At 52.6% G+C, this 15,122-nt stretch overlaps 6 protein-coding genes across 6 annotated transcripts; 4 read left to right on the top strand and 2 right to left on the bottom strand.

Annotated features, from left to right (window-relative positions):
* Window positions 1-1,240: 1,240 nt before the first annotated feature.
* GLRG_06916 (uncharacterized protein) lies at window positions 1,241-1,881 on the bottom strand (the record flags this gene model as incomplete). Its single annotated transcript, XM_008097456.1, has 2 exons — window positions 1,241-1,640; window positions 1,730-1,881. 2 exons carry the CDS (start codon window positions 1,879-1,881, stop codon window positions 1,241-1,243), a joined length of 552 nt encoding a protein of 183 aa, XP_008095647.1.
* Window positions 1,882-2,561: 680 nt separating this feature from the next.
* On the top strand, window positions 2,562-3,422 carry GLRG_06915 (uncharacterized protein; the record flags this gene model as incomplete). The annotated part of the gene is made up of 1 exon (XM_008097455.1): window positions 2,562-3,422. One exon carries the CDS (start codon window positions 2,562-2,564, stop codon window positions 3,420-3,422), a length of 861 nt encoding a protein of 286 aa, XP_008095646.1.
* Window positions 3,423-3,714: 292 nt separating this feature from the next.
* GLRG_06914 (3-oxo-5-alpha-steroid 4-dehydrogenase) lies at window positions 3,715-4,788 on the bottom strand (the record flags this gene model as incomplete). Its single annotated transcript, XM_008097454.1, has 3 exons — window positions 3,715-4,385; window positions 4,468-4,692; window positions 4,752-4,788. 3 exons carry the CDS (start codon window positions 4,786-4,788, stop codon window positions 3,715-3,717), a joined length of 933 nt encoding a protein of 310 aa, XP_008095645.1.
* Window positions 4,789-7,225: 2,437 nt separating this feature from the next.
* GLRG_06913 (uncharacterized protein) lies at window positions 7,226-7,849 on the top strand (the record flags this gene model as incomplete). The annotated part of the gene is made up of 1 exon (XM_008097453.1): window positions 7,226-7,849. One exon carries the CDS (start codon window positions 7,226-7,228, stop codon window positions 7,847-7,849), a length of 624 nt encoding a protein of 207 aa, XP_008095644.1.
* Window positions 7,850-9,133: 1,284 nt separating this feature from the next.
* GLRG_06912 (uncharacterized protein) lies at window positions 9,134-11,157 on the top strand (the record flags this gene model as incomplete). Its single annotated transcript, XM_008097452.1, has 4 exons — window positions 9,134-9,150; window positions 9,218-9,253; window positions 9,310-9,550; window positions 9,769-11,157. 4 exons carry the CDS (start codon window positions 9,134-9,136, stop codon window positions 11,155-11,157), a joined length of 1,683 nt encoding a protein of 560 aa, XP_008095643.1.
* A 1,041-nt stretch (window positions 11,158-12,198) lies between these two features.
* GLRG_06911 (uncharacterized protein) lies at window positions 12,199-14,367 on the top strand (the record flags this gene model as incomplete). Its single annotated transcript, XM_008097451.1, has 1 exon — window positions 12,199-14,367. One exon carries the CDS (start codon window positions 12,199-12,201, stop codon window positions 14,365-14,367), a length of 2,169 nt encoding a protein of 722 aa, XP_008095642.1.
* Between the last annotated feature and the right edge of the window lie 755 nt (window positions 14,368-15,122).

Genomic DNA, 15,122 nt, shown 5'->3' with positions numbered 1-15,122 from the left:
GATATAGCGACGTCAATAGCAGCAGAAGACGGGTTTCGAAACGCTGCGGAGTCGTCGTGGAGGCAGCTACCCCAGAAACGCATGCAGTGCAACCTCCTATCCAGTCAGGCTGTTACATAGATATACGCGAAGCCTAAGACATCTATAAGATTATCAAATATGGCTTCCAAGATTCTTATGTATCGTAGTAGATTATCACCAAAACAAATTTCCAGGTCAGTTATCTTAGTTCATGTCATTATTTCTGACCTGTAATCAAGCTTTCTGGACTTAAGAGGCAAGAATCAGTCTCTTTGTACCAAAAGCAGCCAAAGCAATGCTTGTGGACATCCCTCTTGCCTCACTGAACTCATGAGCATAGTTCTGAAGCACTTTGGCAGTGATATTCGTGACCACGGCCCAGTTGTGGGTACTAGGAGTGCCGTCGTGGCAGAGAAAACCCTCACGTGGGGCTTTATGGACGTGATTAGCGATCCGGTTATGAAGCCCGTCACAGGAGGCCAGCATGAGGGCGCTATTGGTGCCTTCGAGAAAGTTGACAAAAGCGCTGCAAGCTTGGTTGCAAAGAGCGGCGCAGGCATGTTTGAACTGCTCACATACCTAAGCGCTGGGATTGCTAAAAGCTTTCAATCAAAGGGCTTGCAGCTCTACAATGAGGATGGCTGCTGGGGAGAAGCACGTGGAGGGGCAATCGTTAATCAACGATGCCAGAGAAGGTCCTTGCCTCCTTCAACAGACCAATTTGTAACCTTAACTACACTATGGACAAAGACGATAGAAAGTAAGAGACGGAACTCCGGCATGAATAAGAACTTAAAATTTGCTAGCGGCTGCGAAGTGTAAACTTTACTATTAGATACGTTTGCAAAAGTCGCAGTCGAGCCATACAATGCTCGTTGCTTTTACATCAGATCCTTTTGAAGTTATGTTGAATCTTTCATGATAGCGGTTACTGAGTCGAAGTATTCATTTGTAGACTTCGTCTTTGGTAGAGATATGATGTACTTCAGGTTAGGAAAGTAAAGAGATTGATTTCTGGAGTTACATTAATACATGTATTATCTTCGAACTTAGAATTTCAAGACTTCCACAGGATCTAGTGATGATGAAATTTCTTATTTATAAGCAGGAATATGAAAGCATCTTATCTATTGCCCAAAAGATGATCTGCATGTTCAACATCGTCCAGGAAACATAAGGGCGGCATCACCTGTACCTCACCACCTTCAGGTACGGTACCTCAAGAAACAGGCGTAGCGGGCGCCTCGAATTTGACGAACAGGTCGCGTTGCGTGTCAAGATAATCAAACGCCGTGAGAGGCACACCCAAGTGACGGAAAATGCAGTACGCGGAGCTGAGGTGGAAGTGGAAGTTGGGGCAGGCATACTGAACAATATATGAGTAGCCCGTGAAGCGGAATATGCCCATTGACTTGGTTTCCATGAGAATATCGGCGTTTTCCTTGCCGTCCATGGAGGATGGGTCGATCCTAGATAGGATGGATATCGTGGCGTCTACGCGAGATTGGAGCTCCGGGAAGGTGGTCTCGGTGTCGGGGAAGTAGGTGTCTTCCTGTAGAGCGAGGCGAGTGGCAACGAATTTTGCCGTGTTCGATACGGATTGAACTTGATAGTCAAGGCTATTAAATGTTATTCGGGTCATTCTGCTATCAAAAATAAAGTCTAGAGGTGGATGGATTCGGTAAGGGAGGGGGGACGAGAGACGGACCTGCGCATGTCTTCGATGAGTCTAAACTTAATCATCTCTTCTGGGTTGAGGTTCTTGGCGGCGCAATGTTTCTCGGCTTTGATAAGAATAACCTTGAGGTTACCTAAGTATTTGACCATCATGGGGATGGAAGCATGGTAGAGGGAGACCATCTTGACGAAGCTTTTCAAAGGCTGACTTGCTACAGGCTTGCTGAGAGGTGATATGGGTGAAAAGAAAACAGGTGTGAACAACCATGAGCGACAGAAAAGATCACTTCTATTTATATTTCAACAACTGCGTATTTTCAGTCTTCGCCGCCTCAGTTTCACATGCTTGGATATATTGGAACAGCTAATTCTAGTCAACTTGTCTACAGGGCCATCAATGAGAAACCTCCAGATCAGAGACTCAAGCGCTGACGTGAGAAAATTTACGTGGAAAGGCCTTGCTCTGAATTTCATTTGTTACGCACGCTAGTTGCCCGCAGGATTCAAAGTCCGTTTGTGACGTTCAGCTCAGCGGGATGAAGGACGATGTGGGATCGGCAGCGGATGCTCAGCGCTTCAACTCCGGTACCGATCGGCCCCACTATCCCGCCATTGTCATGCGGGGACGGATTAGCCGTCCCCGTCGCATGCTCTGATTCGCCTTCACCACGACTTACCCGATCAAGATAGGACTGGGATCGCGTTAGATCGCATGCCCAAACCCCTCGTCCTACCTACTCGCCACCCTTGCGAATCTCTCGTGGATCCTGTCAGCTGGCTGCTTTCCTTCAAGCCTCGTCCCATTCAAAGCGCCCTTGACGGTTTCTCGCAAGCGCGCTCTCTCTCCAGAAGCCACTAGTATCATGTTCGCTGGGCAGTTCTCCTCCTCGTCAGCGGGGAGGAATCATCCGCCTGCACCGTCGTCTACCACAACGACGACGACGACTGCATCCACTTCCGCTTCCCAGCATCTCAGCGCCTCCAGCGCGACGCGCGGACAGCACTCCCAATCCCCCAACACATCCATATCCGGGGTGCCGCAGCTCCCAAACATCGCGCAGCATGCCCCGGCTGCACCCCCATCATCGGCCTCACCACCTCAACTGCATCAGACCCTTCCCAGCGAGGATCAGGAGCGCCACGTCTCGGAAGCGCGCGCAGCTGTCGTCGCATCCATCGGGAACATGCTCGACGGCGAGCTGCAGACGCGCGCCCGCATGCTGCACTCTAACGCTGCGGCGCTGGATAAGCAGGAGCGGGATGTCATGAATGCGACGGAGGCGCTGCGCAAGGAAAACGACAAGCTGGCGCGGTTCGCAGGGGACGCGGCGCGTCGGGTCAAGGAGCTAGGCAACGTGCAGAACTGGGCCGAGGTTCTCGAGAGGGACTTCCTGGTGCTCGAGGAGACGTTTCGGCTGGTGAGAGAGGGGAGCTGCGGGAGTGATTGCGAGAGCTGTGGGAGTGGGAGTTGGAGTGGAAGCGGGAGCTGGAGCGGGAGCGAGGTCGGTGATGGTGAGAATGATGGGAGGACGGGGAAGGAGAATGGCGGTAAGAGTTTGGATAAGGGGAAGATGAAGTTGTGTCAGGATGGGTTTGATGCCGAGGCGATGGAGGTCGATGGGGATCATGGGGACTGCTCAGAGAGTATGACTGAAGCCGACTCAAGCGAAGGCACTGAGGGGCGGGCGAAGGGGTCAGAGACGACGTCGATTTCAACCTTTTGATCCATGAATATCTGGGAAGCACACAATACCTCTTAACAACTAGACGATGATTACGACGCTTCACGACTTGAATGAACTCGCTCTGCAATAAGAAATCTATGATTTAAACATTTGAACCTATTCCTTTTACGCCTTTCCTGGCTTGAAAAACCCTTCCGTTAGGTTCTTTTGTAACACAATTTCCACTAGCCCGTGGTATCCGCTCGTAAGAGTCAAGCAATTCAAAGAAACAGTTCCAGGTGCGAGCCGCAAACTCAAGCAAGTGCAAAGTCCAGTCAGCGCACGCGCGCATCTAGAAGATGCCGGGCAGCAGGACAAACTTCTTCTTCTTGTAGGTCTCAGGAAACTCCTTGCGGTAGGCGCGCTCCTTGCCTTTGGCCCACTGAGCCATCTGGGCAGCGCCGATAGTGATGAAAAGTGCGACAGCCCAGCTGCGACTCGTGATGATAATGCCAATCCACGCGATGATCTCGAACATGTAGTTGGGGCAAGTAACGAGGGAGAAACCATAACCGCGGGGAATCTGACGTTCGGTGCCGCCGCGGGAGCGCAGGCTGGCCAGGTTGAGATGGACGATGGCATTGGAGGCTTCGCCGAAAAGGAAGATGATGGTGCCAAGAACGTCAACGGCATCGTTGCGGGCGAGGGCCGTGGGCGAGCTAGGCGAATAGACGTGCCAGGCGCTGAGAAGGCCGGCGAAGGCCCAGTAGAAAAACGAGTTCTTGAAGATGTTGCGCATGGGCATCGTGTTGGCCGAGAACTTGTGGACGAAGAGCGTCTCATACTCGCGCTTGAGGAAGTGACCGAGGAACATGGCGAGGGTAAGAAGCTGGGTCGGCGACATGGGCTTCTTGGCGCCTGGGCCCCAGTAGATGTAAGGGCGCAGGCCAGAGAAAGCGAGGTGGATAAGGATGGGACCGAGGTACTCAATCACGAAGACGGTGCTCCATGCCATTTGGGGGCCTGTGTTGCGATGTTAGTTAGGAAACACATAACTTCTCCTTGGTGAATGGGGGTCGTTTGGATCCGAGGGATTACAACGTACCGAGGTCCTTGACCAACACCTGTCCGGCGGACATAACAGCCGGCTCAGAGCTGATCGGCGCCTTGCGGTTCTTCAGCGTCTTCTGGGTAGAAGGATCGAACAGGCCGATGCGATTGAAGTCGCTGATGCCGGCCTGGCGAGCAACCACATGCTTAATCTCCTCGACTGTAGTATCGGCGGAGACCTCGATCGATTCGGGGAGCTTCTTGATTGGTTGCTTCGGTGCTGTTGGCACTTGTGTAAGCAATTTCCTTTAGGATCTGGGGTCGCTAATAGCTGCTTACAGCGGTTGCTCAGCTTGAGCGTGATTTTGGCGGCCATTTTTGGTGAAGTATCTGTCCTGAAGCGAAATGAAGTGTGTCCGGTGCGAAATTCGAGCTGCGCTAACGTGGCTGAGCTTGTACTTGGCCGTTTCTAAGGAGCTTGAGGGAAGGGCTTTTTAACGTGCTGGGTTTTAGAGTAGTTGTTGAGAAGCTACTGCACGGTCGCTAGCCTCGGATGTGGGTGGGTCTGACGTGCGATGACAGGTTAATATTGCATAAATGCATATCCCATTATATCCGATACATTGTCGCATTCAATCTCTTAACCGACTGGGTCAACTAACATCATCCGTCACCAGCCTTATCCAGCTCGGTGGTTCCTGGCTTGCAGAAATGACTCTGAGAATATACTTAATTATTATGCCACATGTTTTCTGAGAGCTGAATGCATCTCATAGGTGACTGCCTAGTCCCCACCCGGATTCCCGGAAGGTTTCCAGGCCCTCTGGTACGTCTGGTTGTGGTGTAAAGCATATGGATGGACTTCAGGGTTACAAGACCCTGGACTATGACTGGCAGTGACCCAAGTACTTAATATATGAAGCAACATAGACTTATCTAGAATGTATTCGTGCAGTGCATCGGCATCTTACGTTGCAGCGCCTAAACACTAGAGTGCTACAAGGTTCAATCTTCGCAAGCCTCCCGCTGGAGTTTCTCAAAAGGACTCTTGAGATGATCGCCTTTTCAAACTCAGCGATTACTGTGATATCAATTGGCTTGGTGATCAATTTCACGCTGAGAGTCAAACATACCAATCCCCTTCTTCACATACTGTATTCCTTATCTCATTATTGCTGTAGTGTAATGATGCCATAGGCTTATGGACCAAGCAAGTAAGATATATGGTTGTATGCGTTCAGGCGGACACCTGAATGGGGTCACGAAACGCAGGAAGTGAAGTCAATGAGTAAATTTAGGCATCTAATCTTACAGCCACGAGAAATTTGGGATTCGCGGTGTACATATTACAACATTTGGACATGACCGAAATGTCCCGTAGACTTCGATCCATCAACCATATTAATAATCCTTGATCTGCTTGGTTCTATCCTGAGTATGTCCTTGTCTTTCTCCGACACTGCACTTGCTACCCTGGGAGACAGACAGCCTTCCCTCTGACCCATCCATACCTTCTCCATGCGCTTCTTCTCTTTTAATGAAGAACCCTATTTCTGGTTTCTCCTTGATGTGTTAAAACAAGAGAAAGGAAGAAAGAAAAGAGGGGGGAAGCAGTCACCGAGATGTGGTCTGGCAAAAGTTTGATGCATCGAGTTACAGCTAGAAGGATTGGTCAAACAGGATTCACGTTATAGCCAGAGGCCCCTTTCAGCCAAATCTCGACTTCTGCACCGAATCCAGTTTTGGAAAGCACAAGTCCGCAGCAGTTTCCGTCTCTGGCGCGATTGCCCCGACACTTATACTTTCTGTTACCCAAAGACCAAGTTTCGTACAGGCGAACCAATACCTTTGAGAAGCGGGCCTGCCTCATCCGCCACCACTTTTCTTTACCTTCTCATCACCCTCATCTTCCATCCTCTTCCTTCATCTTCGCGCCGTTACGGTTGTCAAGAGGCAGCCCTCCACCACTTGCACCACTTGCGTGAACTGAGGGACTAAGACAGCACAATTCCCAACCACTTGGCACGTCAACGCAATTACAAGATTATCACCAAAACTAACCAAAGTATAGGCAACAAGCGGCCCCTCAATTTGTTACACATCCTAAAGAAAGCAACATGATTCGAATACGGCATAGTCCTCAACCGACCGATACCAGCTCTTCGTTCTTTTCCGATCTTCTTGGCAAGAACACTTCCCCCATATTTATCCCAGGACGCACTCGCCATCGCGGACTGACAGAAACAGAATCCGACACCCCCAGCATCATGCCTTCCCATGCTTATCAGTTGGACTTGCATCGAAAGCCCACTTGGGCACCCCGGCCTCGGAGAGTCGACTCCCCGACGTCTCCATCGACCATATCAACCGCTACCAATCCTTCAGCGGCCACATCACATTCTGGTTTTGATGGCTACACGGAAGTTTGCAATACCCACAATCAGCCATCATTGAAAAGCCTGCCTCCTGGTGTACCGACAGGCCCAGCTGCAGACCGTAATCGACGGAACCGACCAAATCAATTGTCAGGCCATTGTGGAATCGAATACAACAGACCTCCTCCGAACGCACCGACTGGCCCGGCAGCCCAACGAGAACAAGAAGCGAGATTAATCCCGTCGCGTGGTTCACTGCAGTTGGAGAGACCAGCCAGGTCTGCTTCATGGTCTCAGTCACTGACTTGGCAAAGCACCGAGACACAAGCTCGTGAGGCTTTCAGGAGGGCCTCAGCCGAAATGCGGCATCTCGGAATAGACAAGTCGCCCGCAGCCCCCAAGGCATTCGGAGAATACCTGAACACCAGGATGCATAACATGCAACGCGGTCTTGCTCTGCGGAAGATGCAGCAACAGAAGGCCGACGAGCAACAACGTCATCGCAAGACTAAAGGAGAGGTTGATCAAATGCAGCCACTCAGTTCTGAAGCTCTGTTACATCAAAAGCTCTGCTCAGGCCGACTCTCTCCGGTGTTCAGTGCCGATCTGTGCTGGAATGCATACTACACGGTGATGGATAACGCACCCCACGACGAGCGTGTTGAATGGCCGCCACTGGCAGCTTTTAAGGAAGCTGGCCGCAGAATTGGGCCAAAAGCTCTCGAACGGTCTCTACCTCTTCCCAGGCAGAATCAGATCCGAAAGCAGGGACGAACGGTCGAAGGAGATGGTGCAAACGATGAGGCAGGTACAATGGACTACTATGAGAAGTCTGTCAAGCTGGACAGACTCGGTCTCTTCCAGCAGCAGTCTCTACCAGAGCCCGAGTTCACTGATACCTATGACATTGAGATCGAAAACCTCTCTGCATGGACTCGCGAGATAATTGCCGAGATCGAGCTTGATGAGGAAGAGGAGGAGGAAGAGAACCCGGTTGCTATCCAAGAGAAGGAGAACAAGGACAAGGACGGAGACTTTGGCTTTGAACCCACCAAAGAATAAGCGATCAGTTCAACAAAACCATAGACGAGACGAGGGGATGACGGCAAAATGGCTGATATTATAAGGGTGGTGGTGTATGTTGGGTCAAGGTTGCAGAAATGCGGAGAGCACTGGCCAGCCGGCATTGGAAAGGCAGGGAAGAAGCAAGATAGCTCTTCTTCTCGCTACGGTCTTTTGAATTCAGAGAAGGGGAAACAGGAAATACACGGCGATCAGGATTTGGGAATGGCTGCAGGCAGGATGACACCTGGGCAGCTGGGTGAGTTGCGCGGAGGGGTTGTCCTCAGACCGAATCACAAGTCGGCATTACCCAGAACAAGAGAGGCTGAGGAGACGCCGTCTCTCAGGGAATGTAGCAGAGCTTAAAGAGAGACACGCGTTAGTTGCAGTCCAATACCACAAAGTACATTTTCCCATCTGTTAAGGCTTGAGCTGTGATTGCTCCTCTGTCCCATGTTATCCTGAGAAATGCTTTGTTATCAGGCATCAGCTCAGAGATGAAGCAATACGCATTATGTATTTGCAACAAGCCGATCTGTTAGATGGAAGAAGAGGTTGAAGGTGAATGCTTGCCTAACTCATGGTTTCAAGATGCCTACATTGTTGGTTGGCACTGCGGTACACCCCACGCTATAATATCCACTGTCGCTCTTAAAATCAAAGGAGATTGATTGTCTTTGCTGTTTATTTATTCTGCATAGTGAAATCAGAAGAAAGCTAGTAGTAAATAGCGATAATAATGGTTGGGACACAATTGCATCGCGTCAGCTTTGTGTATGTATGTGTGTGCGCGCGCGTGCACACGCGTGAGCTATTGATGCCTGACTGAGTATTGGAGTCTTGTGCGAGCTTGCTGGAGCTAAAATGGAGCTCTATTGCTTCCCTGTGTAATCCGAAGTTCAGCCGCTCCAGGTCAGGCATTAACCGACCGATAAAAAGGTGGAGGGCTAGCCAAATGCGGTGAGAAGTGGAGATTTTCAGCCTTTTGCTTTCTTCTTACTGTCCTTCTACCTCCACCATCCACGACCCAGTCATCAAACCTTTCCTCCACACAAATACCTTACCTGCTCCCTCTTCTCACTACCGTGTCGCCCGACCATCCCCGATTCCATCCTCCTGCTTCTGCGTGTCCTCTTACCGGCATTGTATTTACTTTTCTCCAGGAACGCATTGGTCTGCAGCCTGATTGCCTTTGTTTTCCTTTCGTTATTACCAAAAAAAAAAAAAGGTCGCAATATCTAAGCTTGGTTGCGTGTTTTGCGCAGCCCCTCCTTCTCATCCGAGATGTCAGAATTCTTAGGGTACGAAGACCTGGACCCTCTCTGCGCAATTTCGCTCGACATCCTTGCTGACCACAGACCTATATAGATCTCGCATCTCTCTCATCTCCAAAAGCGACATTCGGTAAGGACCTGGAGGACTCTTCGTTGCTCCCCAGTCCTCTTGCTCATCGCCTCTAGATATGTCGGCGTTCTCCACGAGATCAACTCGGACGAGTCGACCGTCTCGCTTGAAAATGTTCGCTCCTTCGGAACAGAGGGTCGCAGAAGCAGACCCGAAGAAGAGATAGCACCTTCCGATCAGGTTTACGACTACATTATTTTCCGTGGCAGCGATGTCAAGGACTTGAGGATTGAGGATCACCCGGGCATCAAGGAGAACAAGCCTCCCGCGATGCCCGAGGACCCGGCCATCGTCAACGTAAGCACCCGCCGCTCCCTTTCCACCTTCATACCCTTTGAAAACGCCTACTATGATGAAACATTGCGGATGTAAAAATTTATCGTCTTGTCGGAAAAGCGCAACTTACACAATGTCGAAACTTTCCGTTGCCTTCCTTCTGAATCTAGGCCTCCCATTGTCTTTGTATATTTGACTCATTAGGACTGGAACACGGCTAATCATGTCAATCAATCCAGGCTCGCCCTCGTCCTGGCCAGGGACCTAGCAATCAGCCACCCCCAGCACCTGGCTTCGGACAGCCTCCCTTCCAGAACAACTTCTATCCTCCACCAGGTCCATGGGGCCCTGCTCCTGGGCGTGGCGGCCCTGGCGGTCCTGGCGGCCCTGGCGCAGGAATGGGTGGCATGCCGTACCCTCCCCCTCCTGGATGGTTCCCTCCCGGCCCTCCTGGCCAAGGCTTCCCTCCTGGCCCTGATCAGTGGAACAATTACAACAACTACCCTCCCGGACCTCGTGGACCCCCCGGGCCTCTCGGCCCTGGTGGCGTACCTGGCCAGGCCCCTGAGAACCGCGGCACTCCCGGTCCTCATGATGCAAAGTCTGCGCCGACTGGCGCCGCTGGTGACAGGCAGAAGCCCGCCACACCGGCTGCTCAGGGTGCTCCCAGCGACACTAAGCCAGCTCCCCCCCCTGGTTTCCAGCAGGCGGCCGCACCGACACCTCCCGTCGAGTCGAAGCCCTCTGCGGCAGAGGTCAAGGCCACCGCTGCATCCTTGAACACGACTGGCTCCTCGAAGCCGGTCGAGCTTCCCGTGCCCACAGGACCAAGGAACCTTGCTCGTGTCCAACCAGCTGTCCCTCTGGCTGGATCTATGCCCAAGGCATTCCCCGTTCCTGTCAACGACAGCAACGCCGGTCAGGCCGTCCCTAAGCCTGCTGCCGCCCCTACCGCCGCCAGTGTGCGGGATGCTACTGAGGCCGCGAAGGCAGCTGTTGCTTTGGCCATGGCTAATATGAATGCCGGCAACGTTGCCGTTCCCACCGCACCCCAGGGTAACGGCAATGCGATGGACAACTTGACGAAGAAGGTCAACGAGATGAGGGTCAACGCAGCCCGAACCACCCAGCCTGGAGGTGGTCGTGGCCGAAGTCGTGGTGGAAGACAAGGCCAGGCCAAGGTCGAGGTTCCTGATGCGGACTTTGACTTTGCCCAGGCCAATGCCAAGTTTAACAAGGATGACTTGGTTAAGGAAGCCATTGCAGGCTCGCCTCTGGGCGAGGCTCCTAACAACGGATCCGCAACTGAAGCTCCTGCTGCCGAGGTTCCTGGCACGAACCCGCCTGTTGCTTACAACAAGACACGGTCATTCTTCGACAACATTTCAAGTGAGGCCAAGGACCGAGCAGACAACAACGGCCAAAAGCCTGGCGGTCGCGAATGGCGCGGCGAAGAGCAGCGCAAGAACATGGAAACCTTTGGTCAAGGCAGTGTTGATGGCGGCTACCGAGGCTTCCGAGGCAGAGGTCGCGGCCGTGGCCGAGGAGGCTATGGTGGTCGTGGTGGCGGACGTGGCGGTTTCCGTGGTCGTGGTGGCCAGGGTGCCGCCGGCCCTGTCGAGAACTAGGCATATGTCATGCCTATAGCGTACTGTTGCTGCAAGCAACCCATATTGGGAATTCACAATCTGGACCGCCAAACAAAATCATGATTTTGATGGACGCTTCTCTAGCTTTTGGATGGAGGCGCGTTGCGGGAAGGAAATCCTTTCAAACAGGACTTTGTACGATGTATTATTCCTTGATTCTCGATTTTTCTCGGATTCCCTGCGACGGAGCATTGGGCTGGCAAGTCCTTTGAATTGGTTTGGCCAGGCGGGCAGGAATCAAAGGACTGCTATTTTGACATGCATGGGATCGGAAGGAGTTGGGCAGTGAATGCCGCAAGCGACGGGAGTTGCGGTCTCATGATTGCGAAGTGACGACAAAGGGAATTCAGGCGTGGGTAGCAAGCATTGCGTTCTCATTTGCTAGTTGAACTGGGCAGAGATCCCGGATCAACACGACTTGACGGCAGAGAAATGTCTGCTCTCAAGGTCGATAAGAGGGAAGAACACAAAAGGGATTGCTAATCCCTGGACAGCAAATGAGGAAATAAGAAAAAGAAGATTATTTTCTTCTCTTTGGTGGTAGAAGGATTGTAGCGTTAGGCTATAAGCGTAAGACCCTTTGAGGTGTCGTTTGCACACCAATACTACTACTACACCAACCACCAGACATACATGCACGTGTTGCAGTCTAAAGCAATTTGATTGCCTACAGCCGGTAGCACACCCATTGTGGCCAGGTAAACTGCTGCTGCTTGTCTCTGTTATCTACCTTTTGCTAGGTAGGCAGGCAAGGGAGCTCTGTTGGTAAACGTAAAGTGGTGAATTTGCTCCTGTCAAAAGCGCTGGCTTGAAGGGTGCGCTGAAAACTGAGAGCTGTGTAACTCTTGCCCCGCCAAACCCCGCCACACGTCATGGTGTGACGCATCATTGCGCGACTTGGTGCTGACAAGGAACTCTTCCGTTCTGCAAACCAACTGCTCTGCAAAAAATCTTTCCTCCACTCTCCAGCTCCACCAATTATCATTGTTTCCAAAACCAATTGAACCGGATATCATCACCATGTCGAGTCGTCAGCTTCGCAAGCTGCAGAAGCAGAGAGAGCTTGAGCAGCTGCAAGAGGCCAAACCTGCCACCGAGGAATCCAGCGATGACGAGCCTGAAACCGCAACCATCAAGCCTCGGCAGAGCTTGTTCGCAGCTCTAGGCGGCGGACAAGACGAAGACGACGACGATGATGATGACGAGGAGAAGCACGGCAATAAGCAGGAGGAGGCCCAGCAAGAATCCGAGCCAGAGGTGGTGTCTCAGCCTGCCAAAAAGAAGAACAAGAAAAAGAAGAAGAAGGCGAAGAAGGCTTCGACGCAGGACCAACCCGAAAAGGTTCCGGAAGATAAGGAAGACGAAATCGACAGGGCGCTCAAAGAGCTTAGCATCGCGCGCAATGCCGGCTCAACCGCCTCCGATAACCTTGCGCAACGAAGTCGCGACGTCGACGAACTCCTGCAAATCAACACCCAGTATCTCAGGGCCATCAACGAGATGCGCGCCCTATTTGGAAAGGAGGCAATCCAGGCCGCACAGGAAGAAGAACGGGCCGAGCAGGAAGCTGCGCGCCGAGCACAAAGAGGTCCTAACCAGCAGGTTGACCTGGAGACAGCACTTCGAGGGGATCCGCGCAAGAAGCTTCCCGAGGTATCTCTACGGAGAAACGTCTTCATCCAAGGCAAGGACACTTGGCCACGCGCCACTGCGGCAGGTTTGGTCATGAAGGAAATCAGGAAAGGCTCGGACGGTCTCGTCGAGTTCGCTTTTGTGCACGAGCAGGCATACGATAACGTTCAGATCATGTTCTTCAGCAGCGTCCAGCTCGGCGACCCCATGCAGATGGTCCAGCTTCTGATGCAGTTCCCGTACCACGTCTCGACCTTGCTTCAGGTAAGCAAGGTTGCCATCCAGGACCAAAACCAGGCGCTGGCGGCAGACCTTTGCGAGCGGGCATTGTTCACATTTGGCCGAGCTACGACATCTGCTTTCAGGCAAAAGATAGAGCAGGGCAAGGCCCGGCTAGACTTCCGCCGCCCAGAAAATCGCGAGCTTTGGCTCGCCGGATACACTTACCTCAAGAGCCTGATTCGCAAGGGAACCTACCGGACAGCATTGGAGTGGGCGAAGCTGCTGTTTAGTCTCAACCCGAATGACCCTTACGGAATGAAGTACTTCATCCACACACTGGCGATTCGGGCACGCCAAGCGCAATGGCTCATGGAGTTCATGAACACACATGAGTTCATGGCGGACGAGACGGACGACACGTACCTGAAGCAAACGCTGGTTCTTGCGAAGCTTCAGGTAGGCGACACTGATGGAGCAAAGATGGCGGCAGTGGCCGGCATGGAGCGTCTGCCGTGGCTCTACTGTGCCCTCTTTCAGGCGTTGAACTTGGAAGCGCCGCCTCCCTTGTGGGGTGTACGACCCGACACCAACGAGCGTGAGTTCTGGACGAACCTTTACATTCACCAAGCCAAAGATATCTGGAACAACTCGCAAGCCATCGACCTGCTCAAGGACGCTGTCAAGGTGGCGCAGAAGCCCACTCGAACTCTCCCAGAAGACATGCCGGCAGACAATCGCACAGCCAGATGGGCGTGGTTGGAGGACACCCCGAGTTTGCTGAGCGGCATTCCAAGGGCGATGCTTGCGCGGGAACCCAACTACGCCTTTGACCCGCTCCCGCCGCCAAAAGAGGAAAACATATTTACGAGCCAGGGTGTCCAGATGCCATGGCGGCAAGTCGGCGAGAATGGGGAACGGGAAATGTTTGCACAGGAGCGAGCGCTCATCAACATGATCCGGAGACAACAGCTAAGAGGCGGGGCGCGAAGAGGAGCTGCTGAGCCGGGTGTCGGTGCAGCGGAAGCCATGATGGGTGCGTTCCCAGGGGATGATGACGATGAAGAGGAAGAGGAGTTTGGTGATGCTTGGGAAGGCGCCTTCAGTGACGGAGATGACGAGTTTGAGGGCGATGGGCACCAACCTCCTTCCGCCGGCGTAGTCCAGCGACTTGCCGACATGCTAGCGTCTATGATACCCGGCGGATGGCCGGCCGAGCCGGCTGGTGGGGACGATGAACATTCGGACCCGGAAGATGACGAGCTGCCTCCTTTGATCGATGGTGACGAGGATATTGGCGATGGCGGTCAGCAGCATAGCGGAAACCAGCCGCAGTAAAGATGGGTGGTGCTTGTCAGGACACTCGCCCATGCATCGGATTGGTCTGTTTCGATGATACTCGTGCATAAGGTAATACTAGACACACAACATCCAGGGCCACAAAAAGAAGACAAATATATGAATAAACCCAACTGCTTGTAACTCAATGTGCTACCTATGTTTGTTATCCAACAGTCGAATGTGAAGCGTCACACACACACACACACACACAGACCCCGGCCCCTGCACGGACTGGCTAACAGACGGGTTCGACCGCACGCAGTATCCATGGCCCAGAGGGTCGAAGAGCACGGGACAAGCCTCGGAAACGCAGCTGAAGCTTGGGAACAGCAAGGCTTAAGGAGCAACATCGATCTTGGGGGGGGTAGCATCTGTTTCTGGGACAATGCGAGCTCGAAGATGGTGTCCAATATCCAGGGCATGTGCCCCCAAATGAAATGTGCTCACTCAGTACGGCGGGACTGGGTCCGTTTCAGGGGGAATGTTCAGTATAGGAGAAAGCGCAGCGTCGGGGGTACTGAAGTGAGCAAGTTTCAGAAATGAGACCCTAGGGGGATGGCAGCCGATTAGGCGCTAGCTAGCCAGTGTGGGTGGGAGTGAGCTCTTGCGCCATCGTCCACGGCCGAAGCGCGCAGTGGTTGTCGATGGTAATTAATAATGCGGTGCCAGTGTCTACCGGTTTGGGACTGCTTGGAACGGATATATAATCAACACCAGGTCCGTCTCACACAGCCTCCTAGTTTCTGACTGCT

This window comes from Colletotrichum graminicola (genome assembly GCF_000149035.1).
Source record: "Colletotrichum graminicola M1.001 genomic scaffold supercont1.26, whole genome shotgun sequence".
NCBI classification, from domain to species: domain Eukaryota; kingdom Fungi; phylum Ascomycota; class Sordariomycetes; order Glomerellales; family Glomerellaceae; genus Colletotrichum; species Colletotrichum graminicola.
Note: the sequence above shows the minus strand (reverse complement) of the source record. Positions and strands in the feature narration are given on the sequence as shown.